This window comes from Halyomorpha halys, unplaced genomic scaffold (assembly GCF_000696795.3).
Source record: "Halyomorpha halys isolate HHAL.00 unplaced genomic scaffold, Hhal_1.1 Scaffold604.1, whole genome shotgun sequence".
NCBI classification, from domain to species: Eukaryota; Metazoa; Arthropoda; class Insecta; order Hemiptera; family Pentatomidae; genus Halyomorpha; species Halyomorpha halys.
Genome location: NW_027105224.1, coordinates 487,795 through 503,886, shown reverse-complemented (window position 1 = coordinate 503,886; position 16,092 = coordinate 487,795). Strand labels below are relative to the sequence as shown.

At 31.1% G+C, this 16,092-nt stretch overlaps 1 protein-coding gene across 1 annotated transcript in view; it reads left to right on the top strand.

Moving 5' to 3' along the window:
- nAChRbeta1 (nicotinic acetylcholine receptor beta1) overlaps positions 1-9,343 on the top strand; it is a gene marked incomplete at its 5' end in the record, with an annotated part of 41,360 nt that extends 32,017 nt beyond the window's left edge. The window contains 4 exon segments of the mRNA XM_067049501.1: positions 2,510-2,619; positions 4,525-4,615; positions 6,774-7,688; positions 8,401-9,343. Coding sequence (XP_066905602.1) covers positions 2,510-2,619; positions 4,525-4,615; positions 6,774-7,688; positions 8,401-8,565 — 1,281 coding nt within the window.
- Positions 9,344-16,092: the final 6,749 nt, after the last annotated feature.

Genomic DNA, 16,092 nt, shown 5'->3' with positions numbered 1-16,092 from the left:
ATAAATTATAATATACATAGATACAATAGGTTAATAGAAAAAATCCAACAAACAAATTTAATAAAAGAAGAAATCCAAGTGATTTCTGCTATTTATCTGATCACTTCTATGCATAATAAATGTCCGTCCGTCCATTCTAGCAAACTGACATTCTCACTGAAAAAAAAAAAAGAAATCTCGAAAGAGGACCCGATAAAAGAGGGAGAAAAGAAAAAAAAAAACACCAGAGCCACAAATCAATTTCTTTCTCCCCAAACAACTGTGGTACAACTGGCTATTTAATGTGTTCCAGTTATATATTCAATATCAATACTAATATACAGAAAAATCAATCACACCTTAATATAAAGCTACAAAACAAAAAATAAAACTAGCTACACATACACAAAAATTACAATTACAATACAGGATGCTTATTATTTATACTCCTCCAATAACATACGACGTGGTCTGCGACGATATGGTGACCTTGATTGTCAGCCAGCTGGGTCCAGTGAGTGGTGGGGGGTGACAGGTCTGTACCTTCCTATTGACAACGCAGCCGACCGCGGCTTGGTGTCGCTGCTTCTCTTCTCGATAGACTTCCAAATATCGGCTCGATTTATCTGAAAATCGGCAGATCACTCCCTTGCCTCAATCTCTTAAATTGTGCCGATTTTCAAGCGAATCGGACAACACAATCGCCCACACACGAGGATAGCGTGGACCCGATGTGTCTCTGTCAACGACCAGAGCCGAACTCCAACATTTTTATTCAATGTTTCTTCAGCACTGGTCGATTCGCGACGCATATTTTGTTATAAAATGAAATAAAAATTAATTTTTATCCTGGGATAATCGTTCATAATTAAAATTCCCAAGTATTTAATTCACATCTTGAAATTGGTGTGCAAAATACTATACAGGCCATTTCGTTAACAAATGAATTTCCCTATTTTCCCCTAAAACTAATTCTGGACATGCTCATGTCTCACCCTCCAATATTTCATCGTCAAAATAATCCATAATAACGTTGAATAGATAGTAAAGATAATAATAAGACCTGAGTTAATGGAAAAATAATGAAAATTAATTAATTTAAATAACCCTACTTGAGGAATGATATAAACTTTTTTAGTTTTTGTTCCGCCAATGTGTTGTTAAACGATTCAATCTAGTTGTGATATGTGAAAATCTGATGACAGGGCTACTTCTTTGTGTATAGCGTCTATGCTCCCTCCAATGCTGACCACTTTCCAATATTTGCTAACAGCCGGGACCTATGAACAACAAAGTACAATCCAAACAGCATTTGTCTGACTGCATTGTGGATTAATCCCTTACTATATTTTGAAGTATTCTAGTGACTGCTGCATCAGAAAAAAAATCATTTAGTTAACTTTAATTAATAAATTTTTTTAAGAACTACAATGACTCAGGATAGGCTTGCCAATTAATCAAAATTTATTTCCAGGTGTACTATTAATTAATCATTAAATATTTTTTAAAACATTACCACCTTCAAGGCAAGGAAAATAAAGTTTTAGCTATAGTTTTTTTTTTTTGTTTTTTTTTTTACATTTTGCATTGTTCTGACATTCATTTTCATTAATATTTCGGATAAATATTTTTTCTTGTTTTTAAATTATAATTTATGTTATATTGTAGAAAAATGAGTGTTTTATTTATTACGATTAGATAAACGTATGTATTTGAATGTAAAAATAATTTTTATTTAAACTTTTATTTTTTTTATTATTTTAATAATACATAATTGTTAATAGCGATTTTTTTCAATCAACGATTTAAGCAATTCTCTTTAAAGGGGCGCTCATTCTTTTTTCGCCCGGTCATAGTTTTGTCTTAACATGATCCTGAACATGATAATGCAATCATAATATGAACCATCGGTTAATATCGTAAGAAAAAAAAATGCTAGACTAAGTACATGGTATAAGGTGGATACGAGTATCTAAAGGGGCTAAGGAATCCAAACGTTGGAGTTATAGGATGCATATACACTACATTATACCTACAGGTATTTAAATGTATATGTTATGTTTAAGAAAAATTCCCACAGGTTTAAATGATGCAAGGTTTTGGTTCAGCGCGTAGATAATGGTTTTCCGCTAGTGATGACTTTCTCATAATTTATTCAGTTTTAATTATCTGAATTTGAGGATTCTATTGTTTATTTAATTGTGTACCACATGTGTCTCCACTCAGCAACCAACATTTAATCCGCTAGTAGTTACCCTCCCATTAAAATTGAAAATCCTATATTTACTGGTATATTTAATCATTCATACAAATCTAGTGTTTTTAATTCATATAATTTAAATTATTATCGAAAAGAAATAATATTTTAATGGGTAGTCGGCGCACTACTGATATCCTGACATAGACTTTTCAAATAGCTCATCTTTGATGTTCCTGACTAATATTAGTCATCAGAAAATAAAACAAAATGTTTGCGATCAATTTTTTTTCTTACTAATAAATTTTATAATTATTTGATCGTTCATTCCAGGTATGGACAGATTATCAGCTTCAGTGGGACGAAGCTGACTACGGAGGAATCAGTGTGCTGAGGCTCCCACCTGATAAAGTTTGGAAACCAGATATCGTATTATTTAACAAGTAAGTATAATCTTGGGAGCTTACTAGAGAAATAAAATAGAGCAAAAAGTAGAGATTAATTGTAAGTCTAATCGTGGTTGTTGGTTGGTAGGAACATGCCCAGCATGGATTCTATTTGAACTTTTTGCCTACCCTAAAAAAGAAATTAATTGAAAGCTATTATTTCCCTTCTAGTAGAGCTTTTTTTTTCTTTTATGAAATTCAAAAGGGACAGACATTCCATGGAGGGATCCTTGTTTTCTAGGATTCTATCAGAGCCCAGAAGCATGTGCCTCAGTGACGCACACTGGTCACAATCTGTTATGTTCCGTTAAGCAGTCGCCGGAGCTTGTCCGCGTGAATGACAAGATTCATCTCAAACTACTTCAAAAATCGTGTCTCTTACGTCTGCAATGGCTTGTAAGTTACCCGATTGAATATTGGAATAGCAAGTTGCAGAGCTAGTTGCCACGTGATCATCGAAGGATAGGGTTCATTATTGTTGTAAGTAGTTTCCTCACGCTTGAAGAAAATATCCTATATATTAAAAAAAAAAAAATATCAAGAAAGAACAAAGAATGTGAGAAAATTGCTCGCCAAGTGCTATGTCTGTCATGCTATGTCTTGGCTTGTCTTTAGTGGCTTTCTCGCTCTCAGAAAAATGAAATGGAGAATGATTTATATGGGAAGCACGGATTCACTAAATGAAATAAAAATATTATCCACCAGAAAAAAAAAAAAAATCTAAAGTATTGTTGTTCCCTTGCTCGAGAACCAAGAACTGCCCAGAAGAAACGTACTATTTTATATTGTTGACGATTATTTTTTTATCCGAAAGCCATAAATGATATATTTATAAACACAAACTAAATCTTTTGCATATTTCAAAAATTAGTAAAATAGACCTTGGGATTGTCTTTAAACGAATTTTGTTTGTACTGATCTTGTAGTTTGTGTGGTTAATATGAGTCGGACAATTAAGGTTTAGAAAGTTTTGGAGAAACAACCAGAACAAAAAAGGTTTTTGTAGGTAAATAGAAGAACGAAAACAAATTTCAAGGTCTCCCTGCACTCGTGACTTTTCAACTCTCCTTTGTACATATTAGATGCCAACTGGTATTAGTTCCTGTCTCACCTAGTCTAAGATTTTTGTGTGTCTTTTTAGGATCTAGTCAGTCCGGTTGACCACCATCTGGTTGGTTTTCAATGTAAGGGCCTCCTCGTAGGCTGCTAAAAATGTTCTTTTGAGGAAGTTCGATTCCACGCCTGAGTTTTAGAAAGTCATCCCAGATTTTTGAGTGATTCAACTTTATTATTTATAGGTATTTATAGGCGTCTGATGATTGATCATCGGGCAGAACCAGTTCGCATAATATTCGAAACAGTCATTTTTTTTTTTTTTCCTCATTTCTTATTCTCTGGATAAAAACTGTTGAGATTGTTGTAGTATAGATAGAAGATATATAACATATCTTATTTCAGTTCAGAAATTTCTCTTTATTGCAAGATAAGTGATACTTGCGTTCTCATTTGCAATACTTGAATGATAGATAAGTTCTCATTTTATATTTGTTCAAATTCTGAAAATACTGTCTAGTTTTTTGTTTTTTTTACTAAACAGTAATGTTGGTTCGAAATTGGATAATATGTTGCTAATACACGGTTCTGGGTTAAGTAGGCAAAATTCTTCACTATACTTTACTCATCCTTTTTGTTTTTCAATATCATCCAATTATGTTGTATAGATTCTCGTGACTACTTGAAAAACCAAGGAATATTAACAATCCTTAGAAGTCATAACTCATGAATAATTTAAAAGTTTAGCATTTACTGTTTATCCTAACACACATAATTTATATAATTAGTGAACTATATGTTAATAAAATTCAATTATTATAATGATTTATTTTATTTTTTCTGATTTAGTGCTGATGGAAATTATGAAGTGAGATATAAATCTAATGTGTTAATCTACCCAAATGGTGAAGTATTGTGGGTCCCACCAGCTATTTATCAGGTATTTCAAGATCAGTGTTATATTTTTTATACCAAATAATTTTTGTAATAAATTAATTATTAAAAATAAAGTTACATTATTTACAACTAAAGCTTGCGTAGTTATGGGCGTACCCAGAGGGGAGCAGGAGGTGGCAGCTCCCCCTCCCCTAGGAGTGAAAAAAATTATTAATTTACTAAAAATTTTTTTTTCAACCAAATACTAATAGTAAGAACTAATAAAGCACTGCGACAATTAAATATAATGTTCTTAAAATTTTGGTTTCATTCTCCTTTTCCTTGTTGAAATGTCACAACCTGATTGACTTTGGCTTGCCCTCCCAGTTTTGATCCTGGATACGCCCTTGTGCGTTGATACTTTACGTATAAAGGCCTTCATGGGAACTAAGTTAGTCGTAAACCACCGCCTGCTTGTTGCTGATACTAACATCTCTCAGCCGTAGAAAAAACAATGTAAAACATTTGGACGAAATTTGGCGAAAACTTTAGTTGCATTAGAAAAAGTAGTTGCGGTGCGCACTGCATCACATAAGTTTCACTTACCAACGCTATACGCCCCCTGGTTTTGTGCAAACAAGTAAGCTCGTGCTGAATTCATCGCCATTTTTTTTTATTTTAAAAAGATCTAGATACCAATAGAGGTGAAAATTATGAACAAAAAATTTTTATTTCTCAGTTACTGCTATAAAAATTCCTATATCATGGTTTCTCGAGGTAGGAATAACGATATAAATAATATAAATTGTATTTAGTTACAAGTTATTTATAAACTTCTTTAATATTTTATATGTATCCATTGTTTATTTTTGCTAACAATGAGAACTGGTTACTTTTTTCAAATAAAGATAATTAAAGGTACTTTAGAGAAACATCTTTTCAATTCGGCACTGTTAGACTATTTCAGCGGGAATAAGACCTATATGATATTAAAGAACATTCAGTTGTAGGTGGGCATGTGGAGGAAATCAAAAAAATCTGAAAAATCGATTCTATAAAGTGACACTTCGGGCTGGTCGATTTTAATGAAAATGTTGCTGTCATATCCCAGACAATATCCCCGCCTTTAATATGAAATTTTAGATTCTTAAGACTTTTCGTTTTTTGAGCTAGACTGTTCACACACACGCCGACCATTTTACGATACGTGGTTATTTGGGCTCCGTTGACCTCAAAAATAATTTATTTTAACGTATTTCCTTCGCATAGAATATACTTGAGGGTCTGAATAGAAAATTTGAATATAATTTTTTTCCTGGGCAGAATAGCTTGCAAAACATTTTTAAATTTTTTATGTGAGGTGAGAATTTATATTTGAAGGTATGTTATATTATTAATAATAATGTTATTGTTATAATTATTACAAATGAATGCAATATAACCTGTTAAATGTTTAGATTGTCCTTGAGGATGGCCGAATTGGCCGAAACGTTGGACTATTGATATAGTAAAGAGTGTTGAGACTAAACAAGGATACCATTTGATTTATTTAAAAAGAAAATTTGAGGTTCACACGTATTTGTCTTACAACCTTTTAACATTAATATGGTTTTAGAGGAATTATGCGTTCATTCGTCTTTCGTTTATCTCGACTACAACGGTTTTTTACTACATTCTTGAAAATCAGGCACACTAATGATGACTATAGAATTAAAATTTATATCAAATATATATATATATATTTTTTTTTCTGCCAAGACTCCCAGTGGAGTCCTATATTGCCTAACCATGGTTGGGGGCCAAAGTTTTTCATTTTGTGGGACCGCCACTCAAAAGTCAACTTCCCAGGCCGGATTCGAACCGGCACCGCCAATAAACATCAAATTGGCAAGACTGTGTCTTATCTACTGAGCTACGGGCGGCCCTAGCAAATATAATCCATTATTTTTCATACTTTTAACCCGCTAGTTTTAAACAGCACAAGATTAAAAAGTTTGAAGGTTAGACTGATAAGTGGATGGGAGGATAGTGAAAGTCCTGACCTGGTAGACTTAGTCTTGGTGGTTAAAGCTAATTAGGGGGTGAAATGTAAGTAAATATTGGTGGTATCAGCATCAAGCCTTCGAATTCATTAAGCCCTTTTATTATTTATAAAATTATCATCATAACCATTTTTTAGATATCCATCTTTATTTTATATATTTGTTTCTTTATTGTTTCAGAGTTCCTGTACCATCGATGTCACATATTTTCCATTTGACCAGCAGACTTGTATTATGAAATTCGGTTCATGGACATTCAACGGCAATCAAGTGTCCTTAGCTTTGTATAATAATAAAAATTTTGTTGACCTCTCTGATTATTGGAAGTCCGGTACCTGGGATATTATTGAAGTACCAGCATATTTGAATATTTATACAGGAAACCAGCCAACTGAGACAGATATTACATTTTACATTACGATCAGGAGAAAGACTTTATTTTATACAGTCAATTTAATTCTTCCAACAGTTCTCATCTCATTCCTTTGCGTGCTTGTATTCTACTTACCAGCAGAAGCAGGCGAGAAAGTCACACTAGGAATAAGTATTCTCCTATCATTGGTTGTGTTCCTTTTATTAGTATCCAAGATATTACCTCCAACGTCGCTTGTGTTGCCTTTGATAGCCAAGTATTTACTGTTCACATTTATTATGAATACAGTAAGTATATTAGTAACTGTGATCATTATTAACTGGAATTTTCGAGGACCTAGAACACATAGAATGCCTCCCTGGATTAGAGCAGTTTTTCTCTATTACCTTCCAATCTTCTTGTTCATGAAAAGGCCAAAGAAGACAAGGTTAAGGTGGATGATGGAAATGCCCGGAATGACAGCACCTCCACACCCTTCATATGGTTCACCAGCCGAACTTCCAAAACACATTGCACCCCCAGCACCGGGCAAGAGCAAGATGGAAATAGTTGAATTGTCAGATCTTCATCACCCAAACTGTAAGATTAATCGAAAACCAAGCACTGAACGGAGGGAGAGTGAAAGTTCTGATTCTCTTCTACTTTCACCTGAAGCATCAAAGGCCACTGAAGCAGTGGAGTTTATTGCTGAGCATTTGAGAAATGAAGATCAATATATTCAGGTATCCTCCATTTATAAGTTGAATTTATTTATTTATTGCTACAACAGGATAAAAGTTCTAATATAATAATAGAGTTTAGATCGAATACAACAAATAAATAATAAAAACATTCCAAAACTGAAACTTAATTAAGAACATAAAAGAACTTTTAAGCGTAAAAATAATTTAAAACATTCATGAAAGTAATTTAAAACATATATAAAAATCAATAATTTAGGAAACATAAACTTTAAAATGCTTAATAACATAAGAAACATAAATAATTTAAAATATTTGTATTAAAGAACGACACAGTATTAAAGAATGGCACAGTATTTAAATAGAAACTCATAATTTTCATTTAAAAGTATATAATGAATAAAAAAAAGATGACAGTCAACAGTTTGCTTTCCTTTAGATTCAATAATAAGTATAATCATTTTGAGCAAAAAGGAGTATCAAAGGCCTTTGAATGGCTCTATATGAAAAGGGATACTAAAATTAATGAGTTTTAAAGGTTCTAGGCAATGAATTTTAAAATGCAACGATGTCTGTAGAAATAAAAGATCACTCTTTATGCTCTGTGAGTTTCAAGATATTCCAAATTTCATTTGAATTCATTGTTTGTTGTCATATTTAGTTGTGCCCTGATATTTGATGCCAAAATGAAGTTTTGAAATGTAAATAAACATTAACATTTTATGACCAATTAATATATTTTTATGTATTTCAGATAAGAGAGGACTGGAAGTATGTTGCAATGGTAATTGATAGATTGCAATTAGTAATGTTCTTCATAGTTACAACAGCAGGGACAATTGGAATTCTCATGGATGCACCTCATATCTTTGAATATGTAGATCAAGACAAAATAATCGAAATATATCGTGGAAAATAGATAATATAATAATCATTCAGTTTGTATTAAGGGATATTTAAATGATCATTGGCACAGCTGTTGTATTATCATATGATCCTACAATGGTTATTAGTTTTAAGCTAAAAATTAAAGACTGGTTTTGTGTAAGTAATTGGTGATACAATTTAATTTTCAATTATTATTATTACGAAATTCTACAGTATTCTGATTAGTTAGTTCAATGTCTCATATAGAAATGTATAGGTAAAAAACATTCATAAATCATTCATTTTTAGTTTAAGAGCTGTGTCAAGATATAGGAATAAAATTTATTCCATCAGAAGAAACGTCGCCGACTAGTTTGTTGTGAATAAAAAAATAGTCTAATATATTGTATAATTGGGTATAAGGTTATAATTTTTTTTTTTTAACTTTATGCTATACACAGAAGTTTCCCCCTTTTTTTTATACATATATTTGTCCGATGCTTATAATTTAAATATAATAATAGCTTATCAACGAAATGAAATAAAAAAAAAATATTTTTTATTATTAACTTGTAGTCATGTGTTATTAATATCATGATTCTGATTTGTTAAATTAAAATTATACCATCACTAATTATTTACATGTGGTGTAGGTATAGTAACTAGTTTAAAATTCTCCTTATGGTGGTATCATTGTAGGTATTAAATAACACATTTTATCAGAAGATAAGTCTAGATTAGTTAGACAATTAAGTAAATAAATTGTAATATAGATATAAACGGATTAAATACTAAAGTTAAAATTTAATATTTATACATTATTTAACACATAGGGGCAAGTGATTGTTTCAATATAAAATATGTTTCCATACATTTAACCATTAATTGTTTAAAACAAAAGATATCACATTTTGTAATATACTGTATTTTGTCAGCTAGCTCTTCTCTAATATATTTCTAATAAATTAATAACACTAATAGTTCTTTTTAAAGATTACATCTACTCACTAGAATCATTCATGACTGTTATAATTTTATTTTATTTTTATATTTTATAAATATAAAGAAATCTGATGACTCTTACTTTGAAGAATATTATTCTTCAAACATATTGTAATAAAGATTTTATGAAAAGCTTTAATAAAGTAATAATTTATGGTTTAGGTCTTGTAATTAATTAATAAATCAAGATTTGTAATGAATTTTCAAGGGATTCATATTAAAACAAGTTTCTTAATTAATTTTATTTAAGAGCGTACTGATAAATTTTGTTTATTAAAAATTTCAAAATTTTGGAAATACTTTAAATTTGAAAATTTTAGTTGTTTTTTTAAAAATATAAGATACCTATTGATTTAAATTTTAATAATTTTTAATCCAAAGAAGGAAGATATTATATAAAATTTTATTAAATATTTCTTAATTATAAAATTCACCACGAACAAATTTCAAAACAACTTTAGAACAAATTTACAAACAACAACGCGAACAAAGTTAGAAATTTGTTCACTTTTTTGTTCGAAAATTTCTTTTTTTATATATAGAAATTGGTTCACTTTTTTTGTTCACAAATTTCTTTTTCTTTTTTTTTATATATAGAAATTCTTCCAAATCAATCCATTCACCTATAATTTAATGCTTAATTTGTATAAATAAAAACGATCCCATTATAAAAAATAAATTAATACTAGTTATTGTAAGGGGTATGCATACGAAAGTGCCTGTAACAGTGGAAAAAAAATATCAAACATTGATCATTATAGTTATAGGCTGACATAGAATTATTATTACAATCCATGTACAGGTTATAATTTGATAATAACATAATTTAAAAAAGAAAACAAAAATTAAAATCAGCCATTATACATAATAATCATTTATGATAGTACTAAATATAAAAAAGATCATTTTACTTTACTGAAATGTTTCAAAACACCATGCTTTATAAATATTATCGTAATTTTTTTCTTAAATCAAACATGAAAGTCTTCCAAATAAATTAAAAATAAAATAATGAAAAAAATATATATAAATATTGAAAATGTCGGCAACGTTTCTTTAGGATTAATTTTTTATGTGTTTATACACATATTCATGTATATACATATTTATACACATTCACATGTATTTTTATTTATTTAACTTATGTAAAAGATGGTTGCTATTAACAAAACAGTGTTGACCACTGTCTTACATAGACATTAATTTGAAAAGGAATTTATCCTCATCAAAATAAACTCCAGTTGCCCCACCACCTCTCTTTCTCCTTTAAAACAGAGTGTTCCATCACCCTCGTTCACTGAGGAGAGAATCTTGGAGCTCTGTTAATTAAGGTTGATCTCCAAAGGTGAGGTGTAACTGGAGCTTGAATGGTGAGGTGATCCAATATGACAGGTGGTGTATAATAAAAGTGAAGGGACTCGGCTGGTCCAGGTTCCTCTTCTTCTGCTTCTGGTTTCATTGGCTCACCACCCTCATCCGCTGCATCTTTATGTACGTAGTAATCGGCTCAGTTTTCCTTTCTTGAGGTTGGCATGGCGGAGGGTTGAGTGGAATCTTTAATGTGATCTTCTTTTTTGGCAGACGGAATTCCTTTGCCGGTTTGTAGGAGTTGGGAATCTTTTCCCTGGAGTCACATTCTTGTACAGAATCTTTGCTCTACTGGTGCTCGGTAGATATACTCATTATCAGAATGACTTAATACCAATATAGTGTCTTCACCACCAGTTTCCTTCACTAACATACTCCTTTAGGAGAATTCATCATTGGGGAAGTATAGTAATATTTCTATCGGTCAATGTACATTACCTACCTCTTCCCCTCAGGCTTCTCAACTACTTAACTCACTGGGTCAGTCCTATCTAGGACCATCCAGTGACCTACCCAGTTCAGGAAAAACTTTCGACACTCCCCACATGATGGATCTAGGTCTGTAGAGAACAGGGACAGCAGCTCTTGTTGTCTTCTTCTATTCTCCACTTCACACTCACTGCTATTGTCATTGGCTGTATGATCAGCATTTCCTATGATCGGATCAGCTTTTTCTCTAAATAAGTCTCATCAATCGTCTATACCACGGGTTGGATATTGCAGTGGAATAGAACAAAAATCTTTCTTCCAACATTAAGCAAGTTTGAAAAATACCATCTTGCTAAATGAGTTGAAATATGATAGGTTTGAGGGCAAAGATCACAAACTGATCCTAGCTGTTTCCTTTTTTGTCATAGAATTGGACCATGCTGTCATTAATGGTGAGGTACAGGTGTTGAACTAGTTCTTTTGAGTTTAGCCAAAAGGCAGAAGTTTGAATTTTCAGTTTGCTCCATGCATTTTATGGTGATCAAAACAATAGTTTGTCCCTCTATCTTCGAATAGAACTTCTTGATCTTCATGTCGCAGGTCGACATCCTCCACGTTGCATGCTCAAGTTTATACCACCATGCCCAGAAAAGAGTTGATCATAAAGCTATCAAAGGTATTCAGGGTGCAACAACTAGGGCACTACCACCAACCCTGGTGGTTCATCCACTTCAATTCAGCAAAATATTGAATATCTTAAACTTTCATTGCTCTCTCAATAAATTTCCCAAGCCGAGTCACAGAATATTTTAATTTCATTAATGCTGACTCTTTCTTTGTAACATTCAGCCCGATGAAACCCTGAGCACCCACATCCAAGGGAACAAATCCTACCATATATACCTGGCTGTGGAATCTCCAAAGGTTATGCCCACAACTCCCTTAGACTACCCTATATGGGGTGGTTTTTGCCTTTTATTATGGTAACTGTACTTCCTACTTCCAGCAGGCTCGATAGCTACACTAGGTATAGGCTTTGTTAGTAATGCCGCATTTGCATCTGTGTCAATTCAAACCCTGCTCAGACAACCATCAAATTATAAATCTAAATGAAATGGGACTGGTACCAAAGATGTGATGATCTTCCTTCTTCTACCTATATGCCACAGTGGAGATTTCATGCGATCCATATTAAAACCAACCACTCATTTCAGAAATCTTCATAGCTCTAAAATATGGTATTTGGTCAGGATAAAAGCCTCCATCACATGATATTCCTTTCCAAAAATCTGGCATTATTCCAGGTTTAATAGTCCTTTATCCAATGGGCAGTGTTTGAACAACAGAGACAAGGAGTTTTCGGCAGAGTCCATAATCTATCCAAACCTCTGGTTGGGGATGCTCAACTTTATTAACAGATTAGGTAAGGTTATCCCACTCTAATGTCCTAATCTTCAGACCAATAACGCTCAACTGTCATAGATCAGCACTTTCTCATCGCTTCATCCAGTTACTCGGTTAATTCCTTTTTTCACAACCGATCTCATAATCTGGGAACATATATTCAGGCAAATCAGGTGCTTTCTCGAGGGATTTTACGTTCTATCCCTTTTAACATCTCCACACCTTAAATTTTGTTCCTAGCTGAAAACCCAGAACAACATTTATTTATTTATTTAGGGTTTATTTCTTCTGCTTCTCATCTTTCAGATGCCCATGGTGGCAGCGAGAATTCCAGCCATCTTAGTTGAATTTCTCCACAGCGACCCACATAAATTCAATTGTCTTCCCTAGATTCCCGTTTCAGCTTCAACAATTATCTAATGTCCACAAACAAATCTCTTTTATTCACAAATTGTTTTATAAAAAGTTCCTTTATCGTCTTCCACTTTTTTTCTTCCTCAAGTTATCTCCCATGTATTCATTTTAAACATTGGTAAATGAAACTAAAAGGAATTTACTCCTCAATAAAATAGTTGCACCAAAATATACTCCAGTATATGTATATATATATATATTATATTAGATTGGTTCATTTGACTTGAATTGAATTGATAATTGTTAAAAATTAATATTGCTTCATAGGGATAAAGGCCGATTTAAAAAATAATATTAATTTTGAACGTTTTAAAAATTTTAAATGAAAAACTTATTGCAAGCACCGACTTTTAAGCGAATGATCATGACTTAAAACTTTACATAGCAACAACTTTTCCAATAATTAATTTTAAAGAAAAAACTATTAAGGATTCAGAGTTCATACCTCTGAATCGTTTTTATTTTTTTCTGTTCGAAAAAGTTTAAAATAACTCTTTGGTTTCACCATTTCACTGTAATTTCATAAATTTAAATGATATAAATGGGAAAAGGATTTTACAATAAACAAAGGCCTGTAATGGGAAGAGAAATCTAAAAAAAAAAATCCCAAATTGGTAGTAGTCGAAACATACAGTATATCTCGAAACAAGACCTCCACATGATAAATACATTAAAACACCTAAGTTTATTATTTTATAACGTCTGATTTAATTTTTTTTTTAAATAACGCATTTAATCTCATTGTGCCACTTTTTAAAAACAGTTTGTTTTCTAAATTCTTGGAGGATCATCATTCTGTTGGTCTTTCCTTAAGAAGCCCCTTCAATTTTTCATGAATAATTTTAATTGGACCAGTCTAATATATTTATGTAAACTAACTTTAAAATGAATAACTCAGTCAGATATTCTCAATCTTTTAAACTTACTTCTTTGTATCTCATTTCTTTCCTATACCCCCTATCTTTTCAGCAAAAAAGGTGACTATTGAAATTTTTCTATTATTTATATTAAACTATTTTTATATAATAAAGTTATTCACTACTTTGATATAAAAATTAGATCTTACATTTTCTTCATTTACAAACAAAGTTAAATAAACTTCTAGATTCTAGTGGTATATTTCTGTAAAGAATAAGAAAAAAAAAATTTTTTTAATATATATTTATGAAGAACATTACAACCTTTTGTTATAAAACAAATTACAATATTATTACCATGTAAATTAAATTTTATTGTACACAAAAAGCCTAAAATAAATTGGTATGAACGATATGAGTAAAACTCTTTTTGTCTTGTTTAAGGCTTTAAAAAATAAAACATTACTTTTTTGGTTGTGTAAGTAAACATTTTTTCATACTACTTGCTTTTTACTATAATTTTTAACATCTTTTTGAGGACATGTTCAAGCTGTGGATTCTCACTTTTCATGTGAAAACTAGGTACTTTTCATGTGAGGAGCTAGGTTGAGATCTTCTGATCAAATTGATATCACAAAATTCATTACTAGGTATCACAGAACTTATTCAGCAGTTAGCTACTGTTTGGTTAACCTATGTGTTATAAAATCATAGTTATTTCTTTAATATTCTAGAAAATAAAAGAAATATTTTATAAAACTTGCCAAAAGAAATATTTTTAATAATAGCTCTGCTATTGAAAAATATTTGTTATATAGTTACCTCATGTATAGACTAGTGTTTTACATTTGTTAAATGGAAGTTAAACAAAAACTATAACAATTTATGATTATATAAGTACTACTTAGATATACAACAATTAGAATAAAGTATTATGCAATATTGTTATAATTTTTATTACATTATGCTAAATTAATATTTTAAGCATAAGACAAAATTATTTATGCTCTAAGAGTATACATTAAACTTGTGAAATGGTTTTGTTACAATGAGCTTTATTATAAATTTATAGTTTTATAACTAAAGATACTTGTCTCAAATAAAATTAAAATTAGGTATTACAACTTGGGTATACACAAATTACACACAACACACAAAAACACATACACACAAACGCGCACCCACACACACACACACACGCGCGCACACACACGCGCGCGCACACACACACACACACACACACACACACACACACACACACACACACACACACACACACACACACACACACACACACACACTACACACAACAACACATACACACAAACAAACACACACACTCAAGCTCATACTCGCTCGCTCGCTCGCACATGCTCGCACACACACACAGACACAGACATAGACACACACACATACATTTACATTTATAGTACATTTAGTTGTAATGGAATGAAACAATAAATTTAATGCTTTAAATCACATTATAGATAATGTTTACTTCTTACCTTAAAGTTTTTATTTGCAAGCCTTAACAAACATTGTTTATAAGAAATGAGAATGTAAATTCTTTTCATGATTTAAAAGTTATGTACTATGCGAAATTACTAATAAGGTAATATATAAATATTTTATAACTTATATAGAGAGTATAAAATTAGCTGCTCAAGAATTAAAAATAAAATTATTATCCCCTCATTGTTTCATTAGAATATGTAAACTCATACCTAAATTTAAATAACAATTAACTGATCAGTTTTAGTAACTTTAATTTGCTAATTAATTAATTTGATTTGTTTCAGTGATGCAGACTGGGAAAATAATTTTTTGACAGAAACCCAATTTTATCTGTCAGTTTTTTTATGTATACTAAAAGATAGGCATCACTAACACATAGCAAATTAATTTTTTTTAAATTATTTAATTCCAACCTCAAACTACTTTTACCATTGTGGTCTTTATATACTGTTTCAACATGTGAAGACATTATTATTAAATCTATTTAGGCTATTAACAGCAAAAGAAATATCAAATATATTTTGGGAAAAAAATAATAATATCAACAGCCTGTTGGCTGAATGGCATTGATTCTGTACAATTAACAATGG